Below are 24,587 nucleotides of genomic sequence, written 5' to 3'. Positions count from 1 at the left end.
AACCAAACTCCTTCTCTCCAAGCTCCAAATGGAGTCACCAAATTCCCTCTACAAACATTCCCTGAACCATCCCTGCCCACAGCATGAAAGACCACATTCTGGAAAACAAAACCTCTTCCCTCCAATCTCCCACCCGATTGTCCCTCATTGGCCAGAGCACACACAGCTGAGCTTACAGCAGTACCACAGAGGTGGGTGGTGAGTGACAGGCACATGACAGCAAGACCCCACACACAGTACACAACACATGACAATGACTTCCCAGAAAGGCAGCAGAAACACACAGAAGGGCACATCATGGATAAGGAGCATGTGGATGTTGATGTAAACAGTGGGTCTTCTCAGGCTGGAGGCCTGGTTATCACTTCTCACCAGGAGAGAAGGAGGCATGAGAATAAATAAATGCAAGAAACCAGGATGCAATTGCTCATGAGGACATTGAGATGTCCGACCATGTATAGATACCAGTCTCTCAAAAAGAGATCTCACAAAGCCCCTTGATTCGTGGCCCAAACACTTGTTGGGAAAGCAACACTGCTCAATTCTAGGAGCTTGGGAACTGGCAGATGACAGGGAGCTTCCTTAGGACCCAGCTTGCCCACCACCAAGGAACAGAGACTAAAGCTCTGTAACAAGGACTCCAGACCTTGCTCCGCAGCACCTGCAGCTGCCACCAATCCATGTGTCCCTGGATTTTCATTACTCTGTTTGGCTGCTTCAAGTTCAGAGTTAGGAAGGACATCTGGAGAACTTGGAAACATGGCCTACTTACCTTGTTCTCCTGCAGCTGGCTGTCTTTCTGTGGTGTCTGTCTGGGTGATCAACTCTTCTGTCTTCCCAGTGCCAGTCTCTATGACAAAGAAAAGATACAGGGTCGGTGGGCAGCTGTGGTAGCCAGAGCACCCCCCCATGGTGGTCAGGGGTCCAATACAGCTGTCTAGTCTGTTGACCAGACTCTCGCCCTTCCAGGCCCTCACAGCAGGACCGTTACAGTCTCTTTGTCCTTGTACCCAGTGTGCTCACAGAAGTGGCATCTATCCCATTGGTGTTACAGACCCAGACCTTTGTCTGCCTGTATAATACATAGAAGGACTGTCGCCAGGTGGGTGGTGGGCAAGCCATCCCTGAAAAGGGAACAGGCTAGGAAAGTCAAGGGAGCGTCCTCCAAAGTTCTGAAAGGCTCCCATGTGACACAGATTTCTACATCACAAGGGCACTGGTATGGAGGAAGAGTGAAAGTGCAGGCCATACTCTGCATATAAACTCCTTTGCCATAACCTGGTGGATATGGTTATCCAGAAGGACTGGTTTTTCAAGTAGACAAGCTTTTGGGGTTGTTTTTTTTTTTTACTCATTATTGGCTCTTTGTGAATTCATATCATGTACCTCATGCCTACACATCTCCCCTGCCCCACATACCCACCCTCCCCCCTTGCAACCTTCCTGCAACAGAGGAAAAGGATGTCATTGTGGAAGCTGTAGTGTGTTGCAGTATGTCCCACAGTACAACCTTGTATCCACACATTTTTGCCTGTTTATGTTCATTGGAATGACACCTTGGTATGGTATAAGGCCTCTGGCTTCTGCTACCAATACTTCTCTATCAATACTGGATCCTCACTGGGAATTCTCTCGATATCCTGCTGTAGTTTTGGATCTGTAGGAGCGGCCGCTTCATGTGCTATTCATGTGCTCAGTGGAGGAGATGGTGGGGTGGGCCAATTCAAAGCCCTGGATCTGGGCCTGAGACATATCTGAGCTGGTGAGCCTAATGGCTCTCCTCTTCTTGAAGCCTCAGGGCTGACTCATCAGTATCTCCCACAACCAGGGCTGTGAGGTGTAGGACCCTGCTCTTCTCAATGGCACAGCAGGTGAGGGACAGGGACTGTTCTCTTGCATTCATGAATGCAAACGTGTCAGCTCTCCTGCCTGCTGCCTGTGGTGAAGACAAAAGGTAGGAGAGGGGATCTCTCTGTCCACCGCACAGCAGACAAGAAGCAAGGCTGGCTCTCTCATGCTCACATCCTTGGGACTGGCTCACCCACAACCCCAACAGCAGGGTCTGCTCTGAGTGCTGCAGCAGGTGAGGAGCAGGGATAGCTGTGCTGATCTGATAACCTCTGGCCAGTTCTGCTCTCCTGCCTGCCTTAGGCGGCAAAGAATAAGTGGGGAGGGGAGGGTCATCTCCTCTTCACCATGTCACCCCACACCAGACAAGTTTGAGGGCCAGCTCTCCCACACTCACACTTGGGGCTGGCTTGCCTACACCTCAGCCACCAGGGTCAGCGACTGTGCTGCCTGGCAAGGTGCAGGGCCCACTCTCCCAAGCACTGCAGCTGATGAGGGGCAGGGCCAGTTCTCCTGCTCTTATGAGCCCAGGGCCAGGTCTCCCACTTGTTACAGATGGCGAGAGGCAGTGTGGGGAGGAAGGTATCTCTTCCTTATCCATGCCACCGCATGGGAGACAACTGGTATGTCCAGCTCTCCCATGCTTGTGCCTTCATTGCCAGCACACCTGCAACTCCCAAAATGCACAGGGCCACTCTCAAGTTCTGTAGCTGGCTAGGGAAAAGGTCAGCGCTCCTGCTCTCATGTCTCCAAGGCCAGTTTTCCCACAATGCCCCGGTGAGGGGTGAGGCAAGTCTTACACTGTTCTCAGACATGAACATGTCCCTGGGTGACAGTTTAGACCAGGAACAGCTGCCTGCTGCTGCAAGGCCATGAACCCAGGCATGGTGCCTGTGACAGCACAGGCCAGGACCCCACCATGGTCCTTGGTGGCCTTGCTAGTTGCTCATATCAGGTGATAGCTACCCTCCAGTCTCGGTTCTGCCTCTCTTCATTCTTCCCACGTGCTTCTGCTTCTCTTTCTCTCCCATTTCTCCACCACTTACTTGCTTCTTTCAGTGGCACCTAGGGTCTCTGACTGTGTAAGGTTGTCTCAGGAGTGGTCTCTGGAGTGCTATACCCTCTTGTGCATTATGCTACCAGACAGGGGTCATATCAGGCATGGTCTGCTCCTCTAGGCCTATGCAGCACTCAACTGGTGGTAATCTTAGGTGAGCTCCCTGTCTGGGCCCCAGGATGGTGTTCTAGTGGTCATCTCCAGCTTGTTTCTCACTTGGCCCACTCAAGTGGTCCCTTATAAGAGTTGTCCGTCGTGGGCTCACTTCAGCCTGGGGTCTGTGGTCCTAGGAAGGGTTCTTCTAATTTTCAGCCTGTTCCCCATCCTGGGAGACAGTGCAGGCCTGCCTGGTGCTGCACTGGTGGTCATCTCAGGCTCGCTTCTTTCAGGATCTGTTAAGCTACCTTTCATTCAGAGATTCACACATCAGAACACTGAGCATAGACATAACCTCTCTCCTCTCTGCCACCTACTGACACCCATGTGACACAGCAGCCACACCTGCAACTCCTCTAGGGACAAGGGACAAGCAACCTTAAGGAGAATAAATAACATGATTAAGCTTCCAACCAAGGTCACGATGTCATAAGCATTAGAAATTAAACACGGCTTTCAGCAGACCTAATACATGGTCTTCCTTTCCCACAACAAACTTTCTAGGTGTACAGTTAGGAAAGTTAAGAAAGAAATTCTAAAGTGAATACGTTCCAACAGACGTGTTTCTGAAGTTAGTATGTAATATATCAATTTTATGGGATTTAAAACTTGTAGCTGGGGATGGGGTTGCCACCCCACAGTCACATCTCTGACCCATAATTGTTCCTCTCTGAAAGAATTACAGGCCTGAGGAAAAGAAGGTCTAGTGACAGACCCAAAGTGGGGTCCAGCTCAAGGGGAGGTCCCAAGGCCTGACACTATTACTGAGGCTATGGAGCGCTCACAAAAAGGAATCTATCATAACTGCCCTCTGAAAAACCCAACAAGCAGCTGAAAGAGTCAGATGCAGATATTTGTACCCAACCAATGAACAGAAACTGCTGACCCCTGTGGTTGAACTAGGGAAGGCTGAAAGAAGCTAAGGAGGAGTGCAAGGCCATAGGAGGACCACCAGTCTCAATTAATCTGGACCCCCGAGATCTCTCAAACACTGGAACACCAAACAGACAGCATATACCAGCTGATATGAGGCCCCCAACACACATACAGTAGAGGACTTGCAGGTTTGTTTCATTCAGAGATGAATCACCTAACCCTCAAAAGACTGGAGGCCCCAGGGAGTTTAGAGGTCAGGTGGGTTGGGGATTGGAGGCATCCACATGGAGACAGGATGGGGTGGGGAAGAAGTGTGGGATGTGGAGCAGACAGATGGTGGATTTGGGGGTAGGGAGTCGGGGAATGGAATATGGAGTGTAAAAAAATAAATTAAAAATAAATTTAAATTTAAAAAAATAAATAAAACTTGTAGCTGGGCAGTGCTGGCACATGCCTTTAATCCCAGCCCTCAGGAAGTAGAGGTAGGAGGTTTTATGAGCTGGAAGCCAGACTGGTCTACAGAAAAAGTTCCAGGACAGCCAGGCAAACACTGTCTTGAAAACAACAAAATGGAAACAATAATAACAACAAACTTGTGGTAATCTGAGTGAGAATGGACCCCAAAAGTTCATATATTTAAATGTTCGTTTTCTAGTTGGTGGATTTTTTTAAGGAAGGATCATAAAGTGCGGACTTGCTGGAAGAGGTACGTCACTGTGGGGTGGGCTTTGAGCTTTCAAAAGTCCCCTACCACTCCCTGCTTCCTAATTGTGAAATCAGATGTAAGCTCTCAGCTACTGCTTCAGTGCCATGCCCGTCTGCCTGCTATTGCATTCCCCACCATCCTGGACTCACTGTCTGAGACAGTAAGCAAGCCTTTTTTCATAAGCTGTATTGGTCATGGGATCCCCTTACAGCACTAGAAAAGTAACTGAGACGAAGCCATTCTCTCACCGTCTTGTAGAGATGTTATGTAACTGTAACGTGGATACAGGGAAATCAATCATGCACTCTGGTACCCCCAAAGTCCAAGAACAAATGGGATGGGTAGTGACTCCCCACAGGCCATGGCTCAAGGGAACACAGCACACTTCCTGATCATCACCAGGACACAGTAGAAAGGGACGAGACAAGCTGATTTGTGACCAACTGGATGAACGTGAAGTTGCTAAGCATCTGCTCACCAGCCTATCAGCTGACTAATGTTCCTTTTGTCTTACCAAATTCTTATCGCTGTAACATTCTCTAACATTTGCAAAAGTTTGCGTCTCATTGAAACTACCCAATCTATATTTTAGTGTACTTAAATTGTGTATATATTTTGAGTTTCAAATATTGCATCTATCACAATTATCAGAGGTTTTATTAAACGAGGTGTTTTCTTGTTTAATTTGTACATATTTACTTGACTTACACAACCCTCCCCACAACTGTCTTATTCTTGCACACATGCATAAAAAAGTCATGGCTATACTCTAACTTTCACACATCCATCTCGGATCAAGTAAGTTTAAGGAACATCTCACCCTACATGTAACACGCTGAGCAATGGAGAAGGAAGCATTTTCAGAGCACATACTAAGCACAGAGGTCTGCTGACTGGGCCTCAGAGCTCTGTTCCCCATGGACTCAGCACCACAAGTGAAGTCAGAGTCACAATCTATATTTACAACAGAGAAACATGAAAGTCGAAACCAAAGCGTGCAGCAGGCTTAGACCACAGGAGACAAATTTCTGAACAGAACACCAAAAGCTAAGGCACTAAGATCAACAATTAATAAATGGGACTTTATGAAACTGAAAAGACTCTCTAAGGCAAAGAACACCATTAGAAGAACAAAATGTCAGCCTACAGAATGGGGAAAAGTCTTCACCAACCTTACATCTGGCAGAGGGCTGATATCCAAAATATATAAAGAATTCAATAAATTAGGCCTCACCAAACCAAAGAACCCAAATAAGAATGGAATACAGATCCAGAAAACCAAATAACCCTATTTAAAAATGGGGTACAGAGTTAAACAAAGAATTCTCAACTGAGGAATACCGAATGGCAGAGAAGCACCTGAAAAAAATGTTCAACATCCTTAATCATCAGAAAAATGCAAATCAAAACAACCCTGAGATTCCACCTCACACCAGTCAGAATGGCTAAGATCAAAAACTCAGGTGACAGCAGATGCTAGTGAGGATGTGGAGAAAGAGGAACACTCCTCCATTGCTGGTGGGATTGCAAGCTGGTACAAACACTCTGGAAATCAAGTTTGGCAGTTCCTCAGAAAATTGGACATAGTACTACCAGAGGATCCAGCAATACCTCTCCTGGGCATATACCCAGAAGATGTTCCAACTTATAATAAGGACACATGTTCCATTATGTTCATAGTAGCCTTATTTATAATAGCCAGAAGTTGGAAAGAACCCAAATGTTCCTCAACAGAGGAATGCATACAGAAAATGTGGTACATTTATACAATGGAGTACTACACAGCTATTAAAAACAATGAATTTATGAAATTCTTAGGCAAATGGTTAGATCTGGAGGATATCATCCTGAGTGAGGTAACCCAATCACAAAAGAACACACATGATATGCACTCACTGATAAGTGGATATTAACCCAGAAACTTAGAATACCCAAGATACAATTTGCAAAACACATGAAACTCAAGAAGAAGGAAGACCAACATGTGGATATTTCGTTCCTTCTTAGAATGGGCAACAAAATACCCATGGAAGGAGTTTCAGAGACAAAGTTTGGAGCTGAGACTGAAGGAAGGACCATCCAGAGACTGCCCCACCCAGGGATCCATCCCATAAACAACCACCAAACCCAGACACTATTGCATATGCTAGCAAGATTTTGCTGACAGGACCCTGATATAGCTATCTCTTGTGAGGCTATGCCAGTGCCTGGCAAATACAAAAGTGGATGCTCACAGTCATCTATTGGTTGGAACATAGGGCCCCCAATGAAGGAGCTAGAGAAAGTACCCAAGGAGCTAAAGAGGTCTGCAACACTATAGGAGGAACAATCAATAATATGAACTAACCAGTGCCCCCAGAGTTTGTGTCTCTAGCTGCATGTGTAGCAGAGGATGGCCTAGTCGGCCATCATTGGTAGGAGAGGCTCTTGGTCTTGCAAAGATTATATGCCCCAGTACAGGGAAATGTCAGGGCCATGAAGTGGGAGTGGGTGGATTGGGGGGCAGGGTAGAGGGAGGGTATAGGGGACTTTTGGAGAGGAAACTAGGAAAGGGGATAGCATTTGAAATGTAAATGAAGCAAATATCTAATAAAAAATCATACTGCTGCTAAAAAAAAAAAATGGAGTACAGATAAAAACAGAGAATTCTCAGCAGAAGAATCTTTAATGGCTAGGAAGCACCTAAAATATGTTCAACATCATTAGTCATCAAAAGGTCTCTGAGATTCCATCATACACCCTTCAGAGAGGCTAAGATTAAAAACTTAAGTGGCAGCTCATACTGTCAATGATGTGGAGCAAAGGAAACTCTCCTTCATTGCTCGTGGGAGAGCAAATTTATACAACCACTTTGGAAATCAATCTGGCAGTTTCTCAGAAATTTGGAAATAGTTCTACTTCAAGACCCAACTTATACTACTCCTGGACATATACCCAAAAGATGCTTCTAACATACCACAAGAACATTTTCTCAATTGTGTTCATAGCAGTTTTATTTGTAATAGCCAGAAACTAGAAACAACCTAGATGTCCCTTACCAAAGAATTCATAAAGAAAGTGTGGTACATTTACACAATGGAATAATACTTAGCTAAATTGATAACATCATAAAATTTGCAGGCAAATGGATGGAACTAGAAAATATCATCCTGAGTGAAGTAAGCCAGACCCATAAAGTCAACCATGGTATGTGTTTACATATAAGTGGATATTAGCCATAAAGTACAGGATAGCCATGGTGCAGTCCACAGACCCAAAGAAGCTACATAACAAGGAGGACCCAAATCTCTCTGAGAATGGGGAAACAGAATAGACAAAAGGTGAAGGAAGGGGGTAACAGGGTAGAAAAGAGGTAGGGAGGAAAACAGGAGGAATCAAGTGTGGGGAGGATGGAGGGAGAGAGAATTTGGAGAGAGAACTGGAATGGGGATATTATCTCTGGGATGAGCTAGAAACCTAGGACAATAGAAACTCCCAGAAATCTATGAGGTGACCCTAGCTATGACTCATACCAATAGGAGATATAGAACCTGAAATGGCCACTTTCTGTAACCAGGTAAGACTTTTCAGTGGAGGGATGGAAACACCACAAAACCTTCAACTCACAATGTGTCCTGCCTACAAGATGTGCAGAGATAAAGTTGGAGCAGAAAATGAGAGAATGGCCAGCCAATGACTGGGCCAACTTGAGACTCATACCATGAGAGAGAACCCACCCCTGACAGCATTAAAGATCTGCTATGCTTGCAGATAGGAGCCTAGCATAACTGTCCTCTGAGAGGCTTCACCAAGAAATTACTGGTAACAGAGCCAGAGACCCACAGCTAAACACCAGGTGGAGCTCCAGGAATGTTGTGGGAGAGGGAGGGGAAAATTGAAGAAGCTACAGAGATCAAGAGAACCTACAGGATCAACTAACCTGGGTCCAGTGGGATTCACAGAGACTGAACTACTAACCAGAGAACTTGCATGGGATGGACCCAGGCTCTCTACATATATGTAACACACACGTGCAGCTTAGTCGTCATGTGGGACTCCTAACAGCAGGAGCAAGGGCTGTCTCTGACTCTATTGACTGCTTTTGAATTCCTTTTACATAACTGGGTTGCCGTGTCTAGACTCAATAGAAGATATGCCTAGTCCTATGGCAACTTGATATGCCAAGGCTGGTGGATATTCATGGAAATATTTCCCTACTCTGAGGAGAAAGAGAAGGGAGGTGGGGGAAGGTAGGTGAGGGGAACTGGAAAGAGAGGAGGGAAGGGAAGCTGTGGTCAGGATATAAAGTAAATAAATTAAGTAATTAATGAGGGAAAAAACTAATACCAATACATTGTTTTAACAAAATCACAAGGCAGAGTCATGCAGGGTTACCTTTAATTTGCCAAAGGACAATGCAGGTTCATTCCAAAAGGAAGAACGACTCAGAGAGGAAAAAGTGACCCTGACTGGGGATGCGGACATGGGATCACAATCACCAAGTCCTTGCTGTTGCTGGGATATTGTCAGGGGAGTGTTGGTTTCTCTGAGAAGCCCAGAGCAGATGCACGAGAGCCACAGAGCATTTTTCACTCCTTCCTGCTTTCTCTTCAAGTGCACCTTTCAATAATTAAAATCTATTAAAGTCCTAAAGCAAAACACTTAGTAACACTTCGGCAGGTACTAGGAAGGAGAGAAATGGAATTTTGATAGCACGCCTGTTACTAACTTGAGAGGGAATCAGCTTAATGCTAATTACTTTTAACATTTGGCTTCTATATTTAGCAAATGGTCTAACTTTCAGAGAACAAAGTTCTTTCTATGAATGCTTGCTAAAGTACCTGCCCCAGCTATCCATATGCTACTAACTCTACAAGGCCCATTTAAAACCCCAACAGTTGTTAAAATACCTTTAGTGGAGCTCACAAGGACTGCTCCAACTCCACCTCCACCTCCATCGTTACTTTTGTGTGTATATTAAATGTATGTACTGTCTATGACATATACCTGAGGATATGATGAAAGGGAAGATAAAATATCCGTGATGATGGCCAAAATCACTGAATGCTTGTTAAAGGCAGGTGCTTTTGTGCATATTAACCTACTTAGTCCTTACTTTCTATGTCTTATTATTAGCCCCGTTCCTCAGAAGCGGTAAACTGAATTGTCTGCTGTCTTAGTTTTCTTTCTATTGTGATAAACACCACAACTAAAGCAACTCGAGGAGGAAAGCGTTTATTTCACCTTACAGCTTGCAGTCACACTCTATCACTGAGGGAAGAAATCAGGGCAGGAACGTTGTCTAACAGAGAGTTTCAAGCTACCATCCAAACCATTCCTGACTTTCTAGCTGGTTGGTGGCCTATATCTGCCCCGGTTTTGTGGGAGCCTTTATGTCAGTTCTCCCTCGTAGCCCACCCAAATCCTTGTCTCAGCATAACATCCCAAATCACCCATATTAATAGTAAGACATAGAAAGTAAGGATTAAGTAGGTTAATATGCACAAAAGCATCTGCCTTAATTAATCAACTGTAGCTATCCAGGCATCTGTCCCGGGGCAGGCTGTGAACTCCATTGGAGCTGCATCATCAGCCCGTGAACCCATCTGCCCTGCCACCTACTTGTATACAATAGGAAAGTTAAAAGTGCCTTTCTAAATGATCAAAAAATTAATTTAAAAAAAGAGTAATATTTTGTAAAGTACATGGAATTCAAATCTCAGAGTCCATAAGGCTGTGATGAAGCACAGCCTTGCCTACTCATTAGCCTAGAGCCCAGACTACCTTCACTAGATCCTCAGGCCTGCAAAGTGGACATTGCTCACCATCTGCTCCCTCACAGAAAAGCTTGCCACATGACCTGACACACATGGAGAACACAGAATAAATGGCTTATTAACAGTTACTTGGCCCTAGATCCAACCCCTTTTCCCTCTAATAGTGTCCAGAATCCACTCTCCATCTACTACCAATAAGATTTCTAGTTCCTCAAAGCACTTTGTTCCCAGGGAGAACCTAGTTCATTCTTTCCAAAATGGCTACTTCCTGTCTGTCTGCATAAGCATTTCTAAGGGTGGGGCTTTTTGGAAGTTAACTGGACATTCTACCAAAAACAAAGAGCAGAGAAGGATTCCACAGATCAGTCAGCTTAATAAATGTTGGACTAGACCACTGCACATGGTCCTTACCATGGAACTCTACAGAGTACTGAGACAGAGGAATTCTCAGAGAAGCCTTAAGGCACTCCCTAAACTCAAGCAACTGCTGAGCCTTCTTGTCAGGAACGGGGAAGCCCAGCTCTACATGACTACCCCGAGAGTACGTTGCTTTGACCTTTCTTTTGCTTAACTGTGGTCACACTGTCACCACTGACTGGTGACACCATCTACTCACATGCTTCAGCCTGTGTCACCTGCACCACACTGCTATTGCTCTATTCCCAGGATGCCCCGTGCCGGCAAAGTCCATTTCTGTCACTTCCTGCAGTGCTGATCCCCTCTCCTCCATGCCTTTACTCAAGTGTCACCTTCTAATAGGTGACCACAAATCCCCCCAGCACCCTCCACACTTATTTCATTATAACAAACCACACAATTTGCTTTTTTTAAAATGTCAGACAGGCACTTTTGGTCTAATTTAGCACATTAATATGCTCCAAACAAATAGAAAACCACACATCACAGGCCTCAGTAAATATCTGTAGAGGTAGCCACCGATCCACCTCCTACTGGATTTAAATCTAGGTCTAAGGTTATATTGTGGTTCTCTAGACAAACAGAACCAACAGAATATATCTATATGCATATATATAAATCTGTAAAAGGAAATCTATTACATTGGCTTGCACTATTAGAGCCTAACAGTCCCCAGTGGAACTGGAAAATCAAGGAAGGGACTGGGGTGACAGTTTCATTGGCAAAGTGCCTGCTAAACAAGCATGAGGACCTGAGTTCAGACTCTAGCACCCACATGAAAAGCTGAGTATGGAGGCAAACATCTATAACCCTAGCACGGTGGGAGCAGAGGCAAGGGATCCCCAGAAGCTTGCTGGCCAACCAATCAATCAGAGGGATATGAGCTCAATGGGAGAATCTGTCAAAAAAAAATAAGTGAAGAGTGACAGAGGGAGACCCCCAATATCAACCTCTAGCCTCCACATATATGTGCACAAAAGTGCTTGTACACTCATGTGTGCACACAGTCACTCACACACATATTCTCAAATAAGCAAGGACCAAAGACTAAACTCTAGAACAGCGGTTCTCAACCTTCCTGATATTCTAACCCTTTGATACAGTTCCTCATTATGTGGTACCCCACAATCATAAAGCTATTTTGTTGCTACTTCATAACTGTAGTTTTGCAAGTGTTATGAATCACAATGTAAATATCTGATATGCAAGATATCTGATATCTGCATGTATGACCCCACATCTGATATGTGATCCCAAATGGGGTCATGACCCACAGGTTGAGAACCACTTTAGGATGTGACCATGACTACTAGATCTGGAGAAGAGAGACGATGTGATAAGGAGACTGTAAACAGTCAGTATGGAACCAAGAGGTCAAGTAAAGAAGATAAGTGGTTCAACTATACCAAACACTCATGGCAGATCTAACAGAAAGAGGACTAATAATTGCCTACTGGATCCAGCAGTGACCAGGTCATCTGATATTATAACAAGTACAGTTTCTGAAGAAAACAAAACATCAAGCAGAGTGCATTTAAGAAGAAATGGAAAGAGGAGAGACACTGAAAGAGCATAGGCAACCATTGGGTGAATGTTGCCGCACACTGGCACAGAACCTTGGGATGGGCAACTATAGGTAAAAGGCACTTAACAGGATATCTAAGTCAGAAGCAATAGCATCCTGTGTCCTGCTGATGTGTAGTAAAGGATGCAGAGAAAAGAAAAGGACAGTTATCCAAGGAACGGTCTCAATTGGGTAACAGATCTAGTGCAAACATATATGATGTCCCAGGGAGATCTTATTAATATAAGATCTATGAGAACCTTAACTATCTCACAACTGTACCCTAATGTTATGGTAAAAGTACCTAGAACCATCTTCATTCTCACTTCCCTACCCTTGCTCACTCATGAGACACACATGCACTTACATAACTCATCAATCAGCCTTCCCTCAGCAGGAGAATGACACCGGGAAAAGAAAACCTATAGATATCCAAGTCCCTTGAATAAAATGTCATACAGGAATTTACATATAACCTACATATGTCCATCCTCTCTGTGCTTTAAATAAGCTCTAGACTATTTATTATACCTAACGACACTGGCCTGCTATCTCAGCTCCTGGGGAGACTGAAACAGGGGGATCACAAGATTAACATATGCCTGGGTTACAGAGTGGGTGAAAACGAGGCTGTGATGTGTCTCAGTGAAAGAGCACTTTCCTACAGTGTGTGAAGCTCTGAGTTAAATCCCAGGTGCTGGAAAAATAGCTAAGGTAATGTAAATATCATGCAAATAATATCATATTATTTAGAGATTAATGATGAGGAAAAAGTCTGCACACATCCAATAATAGGTAATGAGATTTTTTTAAAGAGGCACTTTTCACGCATGGTTGACTCAGTCCACACACAGAACCCATAGATTTGGCTGGCTGGCAGGTTCTGCTCCTGTTGCTATTGGCTTTGGCCAAGACGAATTTATTTCCTCTGTGGACTACTACCAGTCTCTCACTCTTTGTTTTGTCTCTTTCAAAGAAACTGCTTGTTGAAGCATAACAAATAGATGTAAAAATCTCTGAATCCTAACTACACGGCTTGATTAATTTTCACAACCTAAACCATGCTCAGCTCTAGTCCAACCACCACCTAGATCAGGAGGCCCCCATAACCCCTGCCTTAGGCCCTCACAATCACCCCAAGGCTAGGTGCCAGGCTTCTGCCACCATGCGTCCACTTCCTCTGTTTTGAAATGATGTATGTGGAGTCATTGCAATGCTTCTTCTCCCGACCCGACCTCTGTCACTCAGACTTATGTCTGTGAGACACATTCATTCCAGTGAAAAGTTCACTCCTTCCCAGGACTGCCCTCCACTGGGTGACTATGCCATCACTGATTTCATCTCTCATCTGTGAATATTCCAGTTGTTTCAGGCTTGAGCTTGTGCTGTCTAGTTTTATGTCAACTTGACACAAACTAGATGGCACAAGTTAGGGAAGAGGGAACTCTCAATTGAGAAAAGGTCTCCATAGGATCAGGCTGTAGGAAATGAAGAAAAACAAAACAACAACAACAACAGGATAAGAACAAGAAATAAGCATTGACAGGCCTCATCCGGCTGGATCAGCACCGGGGTAGCGGAGCGCAGGGTTGCCTGACACCCGCCAGCTACCCACGACCCCCGCCGCAGGATTTTGGGACTGCTGGTGAGTGAAACACAGCTTCTGCTCCAATCCAATTGCGCGGGACCTGAGACTGCATTAGTTAGGGAAGCAGAAACCGGCCTGAGTAGGGCCACAGGCCTCACCCGGCCGGATCAGCGCCAGGGTAGCGGGAGCGCAGGGTTGCCTGACACCCGCCAGCTACCCACGACCCCCGCCGCAGGATTTTGGGACTGCTGGTGAGTGGAACACAGCTTCTGCTCCAATCCAATTGCGCGGGACCTGAGACTGCATTAGTTAGGGAAGCAGTAACCGGCCTGAGTAGGGCTACAGGCCTCACCCGGCCGGATCAGCGCCAGGGTAGCGGGAGCGCAGGGTGGCCTGACACCCGCCAGCTACCCAAGACCCCCGCCGCAGGATTTTGGGACTGCTGGTGAGTGGAACACAGCTTCTGCTCCAGTCCAATCACGCGGGACCTGAGACTGCTCTGGTTGGGGAGAGAGAAATCCGGCCTACATAGGGCCACAACCCTCTTCCGGTCAGAAAAGCACCTGGGCAGCTGGGGCACAGGGTCAGCTGACACTCACCAGCTACCCACAACACCCGCCACAGGATCTTAAGACTTCTGGTGAGTGGAGCACAGCTTCTGCTCCAATCCAATTGCACGCGGGACCAGAGACTGCATTAGTTAGGGAAGCAGAAAAACGGCCTGAGTAGGACCACAGGCCTCTTCCGGCTGGACCAGCACCGGGGTACCGTCAGCTACCCACGACCCCCGCCGCAGGATTTAGAGACTGCTGGTGAGTGGAACACAGCTTCTGCTCCAATCTTTAAATAGTGACAACGATAACAACTAACCCCAGAGATTACCAGATGGCGAAAGGTAAACGTAATAATCTTACTAACAGGAACCAAGACCACTCACCATCATCAGAACCCAGCACCCCCACTTCGCCCAGTCCAGGGCACCCCAACACACCGGAAAAGCTAGACACGGATTTAAAAGCATATCTCCTGATGATGATAGAGGACTTCAAGAAGGACTTTAATAACACACTTAAAGAAATGCAGGAGAACACTGATAAAAAGGCAGAAGACAATAAAGAGGAAGCACAAAAATCCCTTAAAGAATTGCAGGAGAACACTGCTAAAGAGTTACAAATCCTTAAAGAAAAACATGATAACATAATCAAACAGGTAGAAGTCCTTACAGAAAAACAGGAAAACACATCCAAACAGATGATGGAAATGAACAAAACCATACTAGACCTAAAAAGGGAAGTAGACACAATAAAGAAAACCCAAAATGAGGCAACACTGGAGATAGAAACCCTAGGAAAGAAATCTGGAACCATAGATACGAGCATCAGCAACAGAATACAAGAGATGGAAGAGAGAATCTCAGGTGCAGAAGATTCCATAGAGAACATCGGCACAACAATCAAGGAAAATGTAAAATGCAAAAAGATCCTAACTCAAAACATCCAAGAAATACAGGACATAATGAGAAGACCAAACCTACGGATAATAGGAGTGGATGAGAATGAAGATTTTCAACTCAAAGGACCAGCAAACATCTTCAACAAAATTATAGAAGAAAACTTCCCAAATCTAAAGAAAGAGATGCCCATGAACATACAAGAAGCCTACAGGACTCCAAATAGACTGGACCAGAAAAGAAATACCTCCCGACACATAATAATCAGAGCAACAAATGCTCTAAATAAAGATAGAATACTAAAAGCAGTAAGAGAAAAAGGCCAAGTAACATATAAAGGCAAGCCTATCAGAATTACACCAGACTTTTCACCAGAGACTATGAAAGCCAGAAGATCCTGGACGGATGTTATACAGACACTAAAAGAACACAAATTCCAGCCCAGGCTACTATACCCAGCCAAACTCTCAATTAACATAGATGGAGAAACCAAAGTATTCCACGACAAAACCAAATTCACACATTATCTCTCCACGAATCCAGCCCTTCAAAGGATAATAACAGAAAAAAACCAATACAAGGACAGGAACCACGCCCTAGAAACAACAAGAAGGTAATCCCTCAACAAACCTAAGAGAAGACAGCCACAAGAACAAAATGCCAACTTTAACATCAAAAATAACAGGAAACAACAATTACTTTTCCTTAATATCTCTTAATATCAATGGACTCAACTCCCCGATAAAAAGACATAGACTAACAAACTGGCTACACAAACAAGACCCAACATTTTGCTGCTTACAGGAAACTCATCTCAGAGAAAAGGATAGACACTACCTCAGAATGAAAGGCTGGAAAACAATTTTCCAAGCAAATGGCATGAAGAAACAAGCTGGAGTAGCCATTCTAATATCTGATAAGATTGACTTCCAACCCAAAGTCATTAAAAAAGACAGGGAGGGACACTTCATACTCATCAAAGGTAAAATCCTCCAAGAGGAACTATCAATCCTGAATATCTATGCTCCAAATACAAAGGCAGCCACATTCATTAAAGAAACTTTAGTAAAGCTCAAAGCACACATTGCACCTCATACAATAATAGTGGGAGACTTCAACACACCACTTTCACCAATGGACAGATCATGGAAACAGAAACTAAACAGGGACACAGTGAAACTAACAGAAATTATGAATCAAATGGATCTGGCAGATATCTACAGAACATTCTATCCTAAAACAAAAGGATATACCTTCTTCTCAGCACCTCATGGTACCTTCTCCAAAATTGACCACATAATTGGTCACAAAACAGGCCTCAACAGATATAAAAATATTGAAATTGTCCCATGCATCCTATCAGATCACCATGGACTAAGGCTGATCTTCAATAACAAAATAAATAATAGAAAGCCAACCTTCACGTGGAAACTGAACAACACTCTTCTCAATGATACCTTGGTCAAGGAAGGAATAAAGAAAGAAATTAAGGACTTTTTAGAGTTCAATGAAAATGAAGCCACAACGTACCCAAACTTATGGGACGCAATGAAAGCATTTTTAAGAGGAAAACTCATAGCTCTGAGTGCCTCCAAAAGGAAACTAGAGAGAGCACACATTAGCAGCTTGACAACACACCTAAAAGCACTAGAACAAAAGGAAGCAAATTCACCCAAGAGGAGTAGATGGCAGGAAATAATCAAACTCAGGGGTGAAATCAACCAAGTGGAAACAAGAAAAACTATTCAAAGAATCAACCAATCAAGGAGCTGGTTCTTTGAGAAAATCAACAAGATAGATAAACCCTTAGCCAGACTCACTAGAGGGCACAGGGAAAGCATCCTAATTAACAAAATCAGAAATGAAAAAGGAGACATAACAACAGATCCTGAAGACATCCAAAACACCATCAGATCCTTCTACCAAAGGCTATACTCAACAAAACTGGAGAACCTGGATGAAATGGACAAGTTCCTAGACAGATACCAGGTACCAAAGCTGAATCAAGATCAGGTTAATGATCTAAACAGCCCTATATCCCCCAAAGAAATAGAAGCAGTCATTAATAGTCTCCCAACTAAAAAAAGCCCAGGACCAGATGGGTTTAGTGCAGAGTTCTATCAGACCTTCAAAGAAGATCTAATCCCAGTTCTTCACAAACTATTCCACAAAATAGAAACAGAAGGTACTCTACCCAACTCATTCTATGAAGCCACAATTACTCTGATACCTAAACCACAAAAAGACCCAACAAAGATAGAAAACTTCAGACCAATATCCCTTATGAATATTGATGCAAAAATCCTCAATAAAGTTCTTGCTAACCGAATCCAAGAACACATCAAAACAATCATCCATCCTGACCAAGTAGGTTTCATCCCAGGGATGCAGGGATGGTTCAATATACGGAAATCCATCAACGTAATCCAGTATATAAACAAACTCAAAGACAAAAACCACATGGTCATCTCCTTAGATGCGGAAAAAGCATTTGACAAGATCCAACACCCATTCATGATAAAAGTCTTGGAAAGATCAGGAATTCAAGGCCCATACCTAAACATGATAAAAGCAATCTACAGCAAACCAGTAGCCAACATCAAAGTAAATGGTGAGAAGCTTGAAGCAATCCCTCTAAAATCAGGGACTAGACAAGGCTGTCCACTTTCTCCATACCTATTCAACATTGTACTTGAAGTCCTAGCCAGAGCAATTCGACAACAAAAGGAGATCAAAGGGGTACAAATTGGAAAAGATGAAGTCAAAATATCACTTTTTGCAGATGATATGATAGTATATATAAGTGACCCTAAAAATTCCACCAGAGAACTCCTAAGCCTGATAAACAGCTTCGGTGAAGTAGCTGGATATAAAATTAACTCAAACAAATCAATGGCCTTTCTCTACACAAAAAATAAACAGGCTGAGAAAGAAATTAGGGAAACAACACCCTTCTCAATAGTCACAAATAATATAAAATATCTTGGCGTGACTCTAACTAAGGAAGTGAAAGATCTGTATAATAAAAACTTCAAATCTCTGAAGAAAGAAATTATAGAAGATCTCAGAAGATGGAAAGATCTCCCATGCTCATGGATTGGCAGGATCAACATTGTAAAAATGGCTATCTTGCCAAAAGCAATCTACAGATTCAATGCAATCCCCATCAAAATTCCAAATCAATTCTTCAACGAATTAGAAAGTGCAATCTGCAAATTCATCTGGAATAACAAAAAACCTAGGATAGCAAAAACTCTCCTCAAGGATAAAAGAACCTCTGGTGGAATCACCATGCCGGACCTAAAGCTCTACTACAGAGCAATTGTGATAAAAACTGCATGGTACTGGTATAGTGACAGACAAATAGACCAATGGAATAGAATTGAAGACCCAGAAATGAATCCACACACCTATGGTCACTTGATCTTCGACAAGGGAGCTAAAAACATCCAGTGGAAGAAAGACAGCATTTTCAACAAATGGTGCTGGCACAACTGGTTGTTAACATGTAGAAGAATGCGAATCGATCCATTCCTATCTCCTTGTACTAAGGTCAAGTCTAAGTGGATCAAGGAACTTCACATAAAACCAGAGACACTGAAACTTATAGAGGAGAAAGTGGGGAAAAGCCTTGAAGATATGGGCACAGGGGAAAAATTCCTGAATCGAACAGTAATGGCTTGTGCTGTAAGATCGAGAATTGACAAGTGGGACCTCATGAAACTACAAAGCTTCTGCAGGGCTAAAGACACCATCAATAAGACAAAAAAAACACCAACAGATTGGGAAAGGATCTTCACCTATCCTAAATCAGATAAGGGACTAATATCCAATATATATAAAGAACTCAAGAAGGTGGACTCCAGAAAGTCAAATAACCCCATTAAAAAATGGGGCTCAGAACTGAACAAAGAATTCTCACCTGAGGAATACCGAATGGCAGAGAAACACCTGAAAAAATGTTCAACATCCTTAATCATCAGGGAAATGCAAATCAAAACAACCCTGAGATTCCACCTCACACCAGTCAGAATGGCTAAGATCAAAAATTCAGGTGACAGCAGATGCTGGCGAGGATGTGGAGAAAGTGGAACACTCCTCCATTGTTGGTGGGATTGCAAGCTTGTACAACCACTCTGGAAATCAGTCTGGCGGTTCCTCAGAAAATTGGACATAGTACTACCGGAGGATCCAGCAATACCTCTCCTGGGCATATATCCAGAAGATGTCCCAACCGGTAAAAAGGACACATGCTCCACTATGTTCATAGCAGCCCTATTTATAATAGCCAGAAGCTGGAAAGAACCCAGATGTCCCTCAACAGAGGAATGGATACAGAAATTATGGTACATTTACACAATGGAGTACTACTCAGCTATTAAAAAGAATGAATTTATGAAATTCCTAGCCAAATGGATGGACCTGGAGGGCATCATCTTGAGTGAAGTAACACAATCACAAAAGATCTCACACAATATGTATTCATTGATAAGTGGATATTAGCCCAAAACTTAGGATACCCAAGATATAAGATACAATTTGATAAACGCATGAAACTCAAGAAGAATGAAGACCAAAGTGTGGACATTGTGCACCTTCTTAGAATTGGGAACAAAACACCCAGGGAAGGAGTTACAGAGACAAAGTTCGTAGCTGTGATGAAAGGATGGACCATTTAGAGACTGCTGTATCCAGGGATCTGTCCCATAATCAGCTTCTAAACGCTGACACCATTGCATACACTAGTAAGATCTTGCTGAAAGGACCCAAATATAGCTGTCTCTTGTGAGACGATGCCGGGGCCTAGCAAACACAGGAGTGGATGTTCACAGTCAGCTATTGGATGTATCACAGGGCTCCCAATGGAGAAGCTAGAGAAAGTACCCAAGGAGCTAAAGGGATCTGCAACCCTATTGTTGGAACAACATGATGTACTAACCAGAACCCTGGAGCTCTTGTCTCTAGCTGCATATGTATCGAAAGATGGCCTAGTCGGCCATCATTGGAAAGAGAGGCCCATTGGACTTGCAAACTTTATATGCCCCAATATAGGGGAATGCCAGGGCCAAAAGAATGGGAATGGGTGGGTAGGGAAGTGGGGGGCGCTATGGGGGACTTTTGGGATAGTATTGGAAATGTAATTGAGGAAAATATGTAATAAAAATAATAAAAAAAAAAAAGAAATAAGCATTATGTGCCCCCCACAAAGATCCAGATGTAAGCATTTTTCTAATTAATGATTAATGTAGGAGGCCCAGGTCACTGTGGGTAGGCAGATGATCCTGGATCCTCTTAGAAACCTAACTGAGTTTCTCTGAGGACTAAACCAGTATGTAGTATTTCTCCATGGCTCTGACTCCAGGTTTCTATCCTGTTTGAGTTCCTGTCCTGACTTGCTTCAGTGATGGAGTGTGATCTGAGAATTCTAAGCTGAAATAAACAAACCCTTTCTTCCCCAAGTTGCTTTTGGTCATGGTGTTTATCACAGCAATGGCAACCCTAAGTAAGGCAGAGTTACTATTAAATAGACTGCTGTAAACAGTTCCTGGCCCATCTATTGGTGAACATGTGCAGGTGTGTGCCTTGGATATATTCTCAGGAGTGCAGCTGTTTCATTGCTGTACATGTCATCTTCAGCAGACACTGTAGAGCTTTCTGCTGTCTTCATAGCTATAGCAGCTACATTACTCACTTGGTGCTGTGCTTTAAGGTCCTTCCCTCTCTTGCTACTCTGGTCGCAAGCCTTGCTGTCTTAGGGAGGTTCTAGTTCAATAGCCTTTTATCTCTTGCTTCCACTTGTGTCTCCCTCTAACCTCCTCTCTAAATAAAGCCAGAAACAGCTCCAAACATAAACCTGAGTAAACTGTTCCCTCTTAAAACATTCCAATGTTTCCCAATGGTTCTCAGAATTAATCCAAGCTAATACTCACAGCCTCCAGGTCTCCACAGGTCCTGCTCTCTAACTCTTGTGTGATTTCTACCTTGTAGGAGTTTGACCCTACTTCTCACACTCCACTTACTATATTATAGCCAGACCAGCTTCCTCCCTCTCCCCCGACAAGCCAAGCTCTCTGCCTCTTTGGGGACTTTATGTGTATTATTCTTTATGAGGAAGCATCCTTTATCTCCCATCTCCATCTCTATGGCCACCTCCTTAATTACTATTAATTCTCCACCTCAAATTGCATGTGAAGACTTTTACTCTCTCACAATTTAATTTCCTTTGCACATACAACACAAAATATGCTCTTTTCTTTATTCATTTCTTCAAGCTCTTGTATTTTCACCTTATGGATTGTAAGATCTATAAGGGTAAGGCTGTGGCTGTCTTGGTCACTATTGTATATTTAATACCTAGCACATAATAGGATCACAATAAATTTGGGGGAAGCCAGGCGTGGTGGCGCACGCCTTTACTCCCAGCACTAAGGAGGCAGAGGCAAGTGGATTTTGAGTTCAAGGCCAGCCTGGTCTACAAAGTGAGTTCCAGGACAGCCAGGACTATACAGAGAAACCCTGTCTCGAATAGATAGATAAATAAATAAATAAATAAATAAATAAATAAATAAATAAATAAATTTGGGGGAATCTAACAAACTGAACATATAGTGTCATAGTCGGGAAGAATCTAAGCTAAGGAAAGAGTTAAACCCTTTCATACTAAGGAAAATTAATGAGGCAAAATATTCTGAGATCCTCTGGGACAATGTTTACATTAGGCATTTTCCACAAAGCACCTGCTATCAGAGGTATACCATGGCTCTACAACAAAAATACCTCGGTGTTTGCTTTCAGTTGTACATGGGCTCGTTATCAAATATGTTCAACCTTGGAAGAACCCTGAGAAGCCCACTTCTTCTTTTACTTCTTTGTATCAATGTACTTGTTCTTCGGAGGTATTGCATCATTTAACTTAATTTTCTGGTTTATTACTTCAGAAAATTTGTCCACTGATAATAATGGTGCCAACACACTAGTGGGGGGAAAAGACACCAGTCTTACCAGATTCAAACCACAGTGAAGGCAGGACTGGCAAGATATGCTCACTAGGGTAATAGTGTCATGAATGTTATGAGAGTAACCAATCGCTTTCTGATTTTATTTAAAGTCAATTCTGTGAGATGGAACCTAGGCCTGGTACCATTAGCTGAACCAAAACCTTATGACCAGCTGGTCATTTTCCTAGGTCATAGGCCCTTAGGAAAAAACTAGAATTATCATTATTCTGCAAAATGGACATAGTAATGAACTGATCCCTAAGTTCTTATATTTTGTGAGACAAGGCTCACTGTGTAGCTCTGGCCTAGAACTCACTATGTAAAACATTCTGGCCTTGAATCATAGAGATCTTCCTGATTCTGTCCCTCACATGCTGGGATTAAAGGTTATGCTACCACACCTGGCGAGTTCTTATCACTATACCCATGGATCAGTGCATTTCTCAGCTTCATCGAGGAAGCTTCTTTTGCTGTAAATGGCAATTAACACAGAGATGTACAATCAGGCAACATTCAAGGATAAGAGACTGTAGAATGCTCAGCAATGAATGGGGCAGCTACATAACACACACACACACACACACACACACACAAGACTCAGACATAATCATGGAAGAAGAGTCAGAAAGATTATAAGCACCATAGAGAATAGATATCTGCAGCAAAGCAGTATTGCACAAGAGAACCCACAAAGATGGGACTGCATTCATGAGACCAACACAAGATCAATCCAGCCGAGATCCCAACAGGGATCTGGGGAGAGGTCCACGAAGTCCCATCTCTATCTGAGAAACTATTGGAAACTTGTGGCTCCTGGGAGAGTCATTACCCTTGGGAATACAGGCCCTAAGAGGCTACCCATACTCCACTCAGTGCTTCTGTGCCTATGCACAAAGAGGCTGTACTAAATCAACTCAATGGAGAGAAAGAATATACATATGAGTAAGGAAAGACACACATGAAGTTCGGAGGGGACAGGTTAGAAATTGCATGGGGCCAAGGTGGATCTGATACCAACACAACAGATACATGTATGAATATTAAGGAACTTTTTAAAATGCAAAATTAATAAGATGAAGAAAATAATTCTTCATATTTCTCTGACTCAGGGAAAATGGGGTTCTCTCCTTCCAGGCTTTTATTCTTTTCTCCTTTGTCATTGAAAGGCTCAGGAGAAGACTTGACTAAACCTACCAGAGAAAATAGGATATTCTGGAGAGTCTAATTATTCAAACTCATCTCATTTGTCAAAAACTGGTAAAGATGTACTGGGAATAAATTAGAAAACGCTTCAGTTTAGCGACTTGCTCCAGCTGATTAGCTCAAATCATCTTCCATAACTGGCCTTTGTCATCCCATCAGGGACATGGAAGAGGCTTGACAGTATTAGAACTTGACAAAATTGCCTCTAAATCAAGAGAGTAATAAGTCACCAGGAACAACCATAGGGATTCAAAAGCCAGCGTTGCCTCCTTTGCCTGAAATGAAAGACATTACACCGGCATCCTTTCCTACTAGGACATGCCAAACACCTTTCATGACTTACTGACTCTTCATAAAATTATCATTCTCTCTCTCTCTCTCTCTCTCTCTCTCTCTCTCTCTCTCTCTCTCTCTCTCTCTCTCTCTCTCTCTCCCAGGGACCCTAATAAGTTCTGATAACTTATGACTCAAAGAGAGAGTGAACTATTCAAGATTCTACCTAATGATATTCAAGCTTGTCCCCAGATCACTCTGGCTATAAGACTTTGCCCCACTCTAAGTACAGATTTCTGCCTTGGCTGTGAACTACAAGACTCAAAGGATGAAAACCAGAGCCCTTTCCTGTACTACATTTAAAATTGCTCATGGGCTCATGGTGCTTAGCTCAGATTAAAGGGAACTGGGGAAAACATCCAATTAATTGAGATCATCACAGGGTTAGATTACTACTTAATAGATGAGCAAAGCCATGGGGACATGGCCTCAATACAATTGTCTGGTCCCTTTTTCAGATACATTTAGATATCTAACTCCCTGACAGTACTTTTGATAAACTGACTTAAATATACTATACTTGGGTAAGAAGCTGCGCTAGGTCATGAGTCACACCCTACTCTGAACATCAGATATAGAAACCTGGGCTGAAATAGGGCACAGGAACAGGATTGATCTCCAGGCTTGGTTTGTCT

The 24,587-nt window shown here is 43.4% G+C and overlaps 1 protein-coding gene and 1 non-coding gene across 4 annotated transcripts in view; both read right to left on the bottom strand.

Moving 5' to 3' along the window:
- Positions 1-24,587, bottom strand: part of Pde1c (phosphodiesterase 1C) — a 575,927-nt gene that overhangs the window by 497,275 nt on the left and 54,065 nt on the right. For all 3 annotated transcript variants that reach the window (XM_085840595.1, XM_029478709.2, XM_085840594.1), the window contains exon 2: positions 773-850. In XM_085840595.1, coding sequence (XP_085696721.1) covers positions 773-850 — 78 coding nt within the window. The remainder of the gene's footprint in view (positions 1-772; positions 851-24,587) is intronic.
- LOC115031390 (small nucleolar RNA SNORA17) lies at positions 3,297-3,428 on the bottom strand. The gene has a single exon (XR_003837030.1). It is a non-coding gene; the product is annotated as a small nucleolar RNA SNORA17 (small nucleolar RNA).

This window comes from Mus caroli, unplaced genomic scaffold, assembly GCF_978045245.1.
Source record: "Mus caroli unplaced genomic scaffold, Mus_caroli_1 scaffold_7, whole genome shotgun sequence".
Classification (NCBI taxonomy): domain Eukaryota; kingdom Metazoa; phylum Chordata; class Mammalia; order Rodentia; family Muridae; genus Mus; species Mus caroli.
Note: the sequence above shows the minus strand (reverse complement) of the source record. Positions and strands in the feature narration are given on the sequence as shown.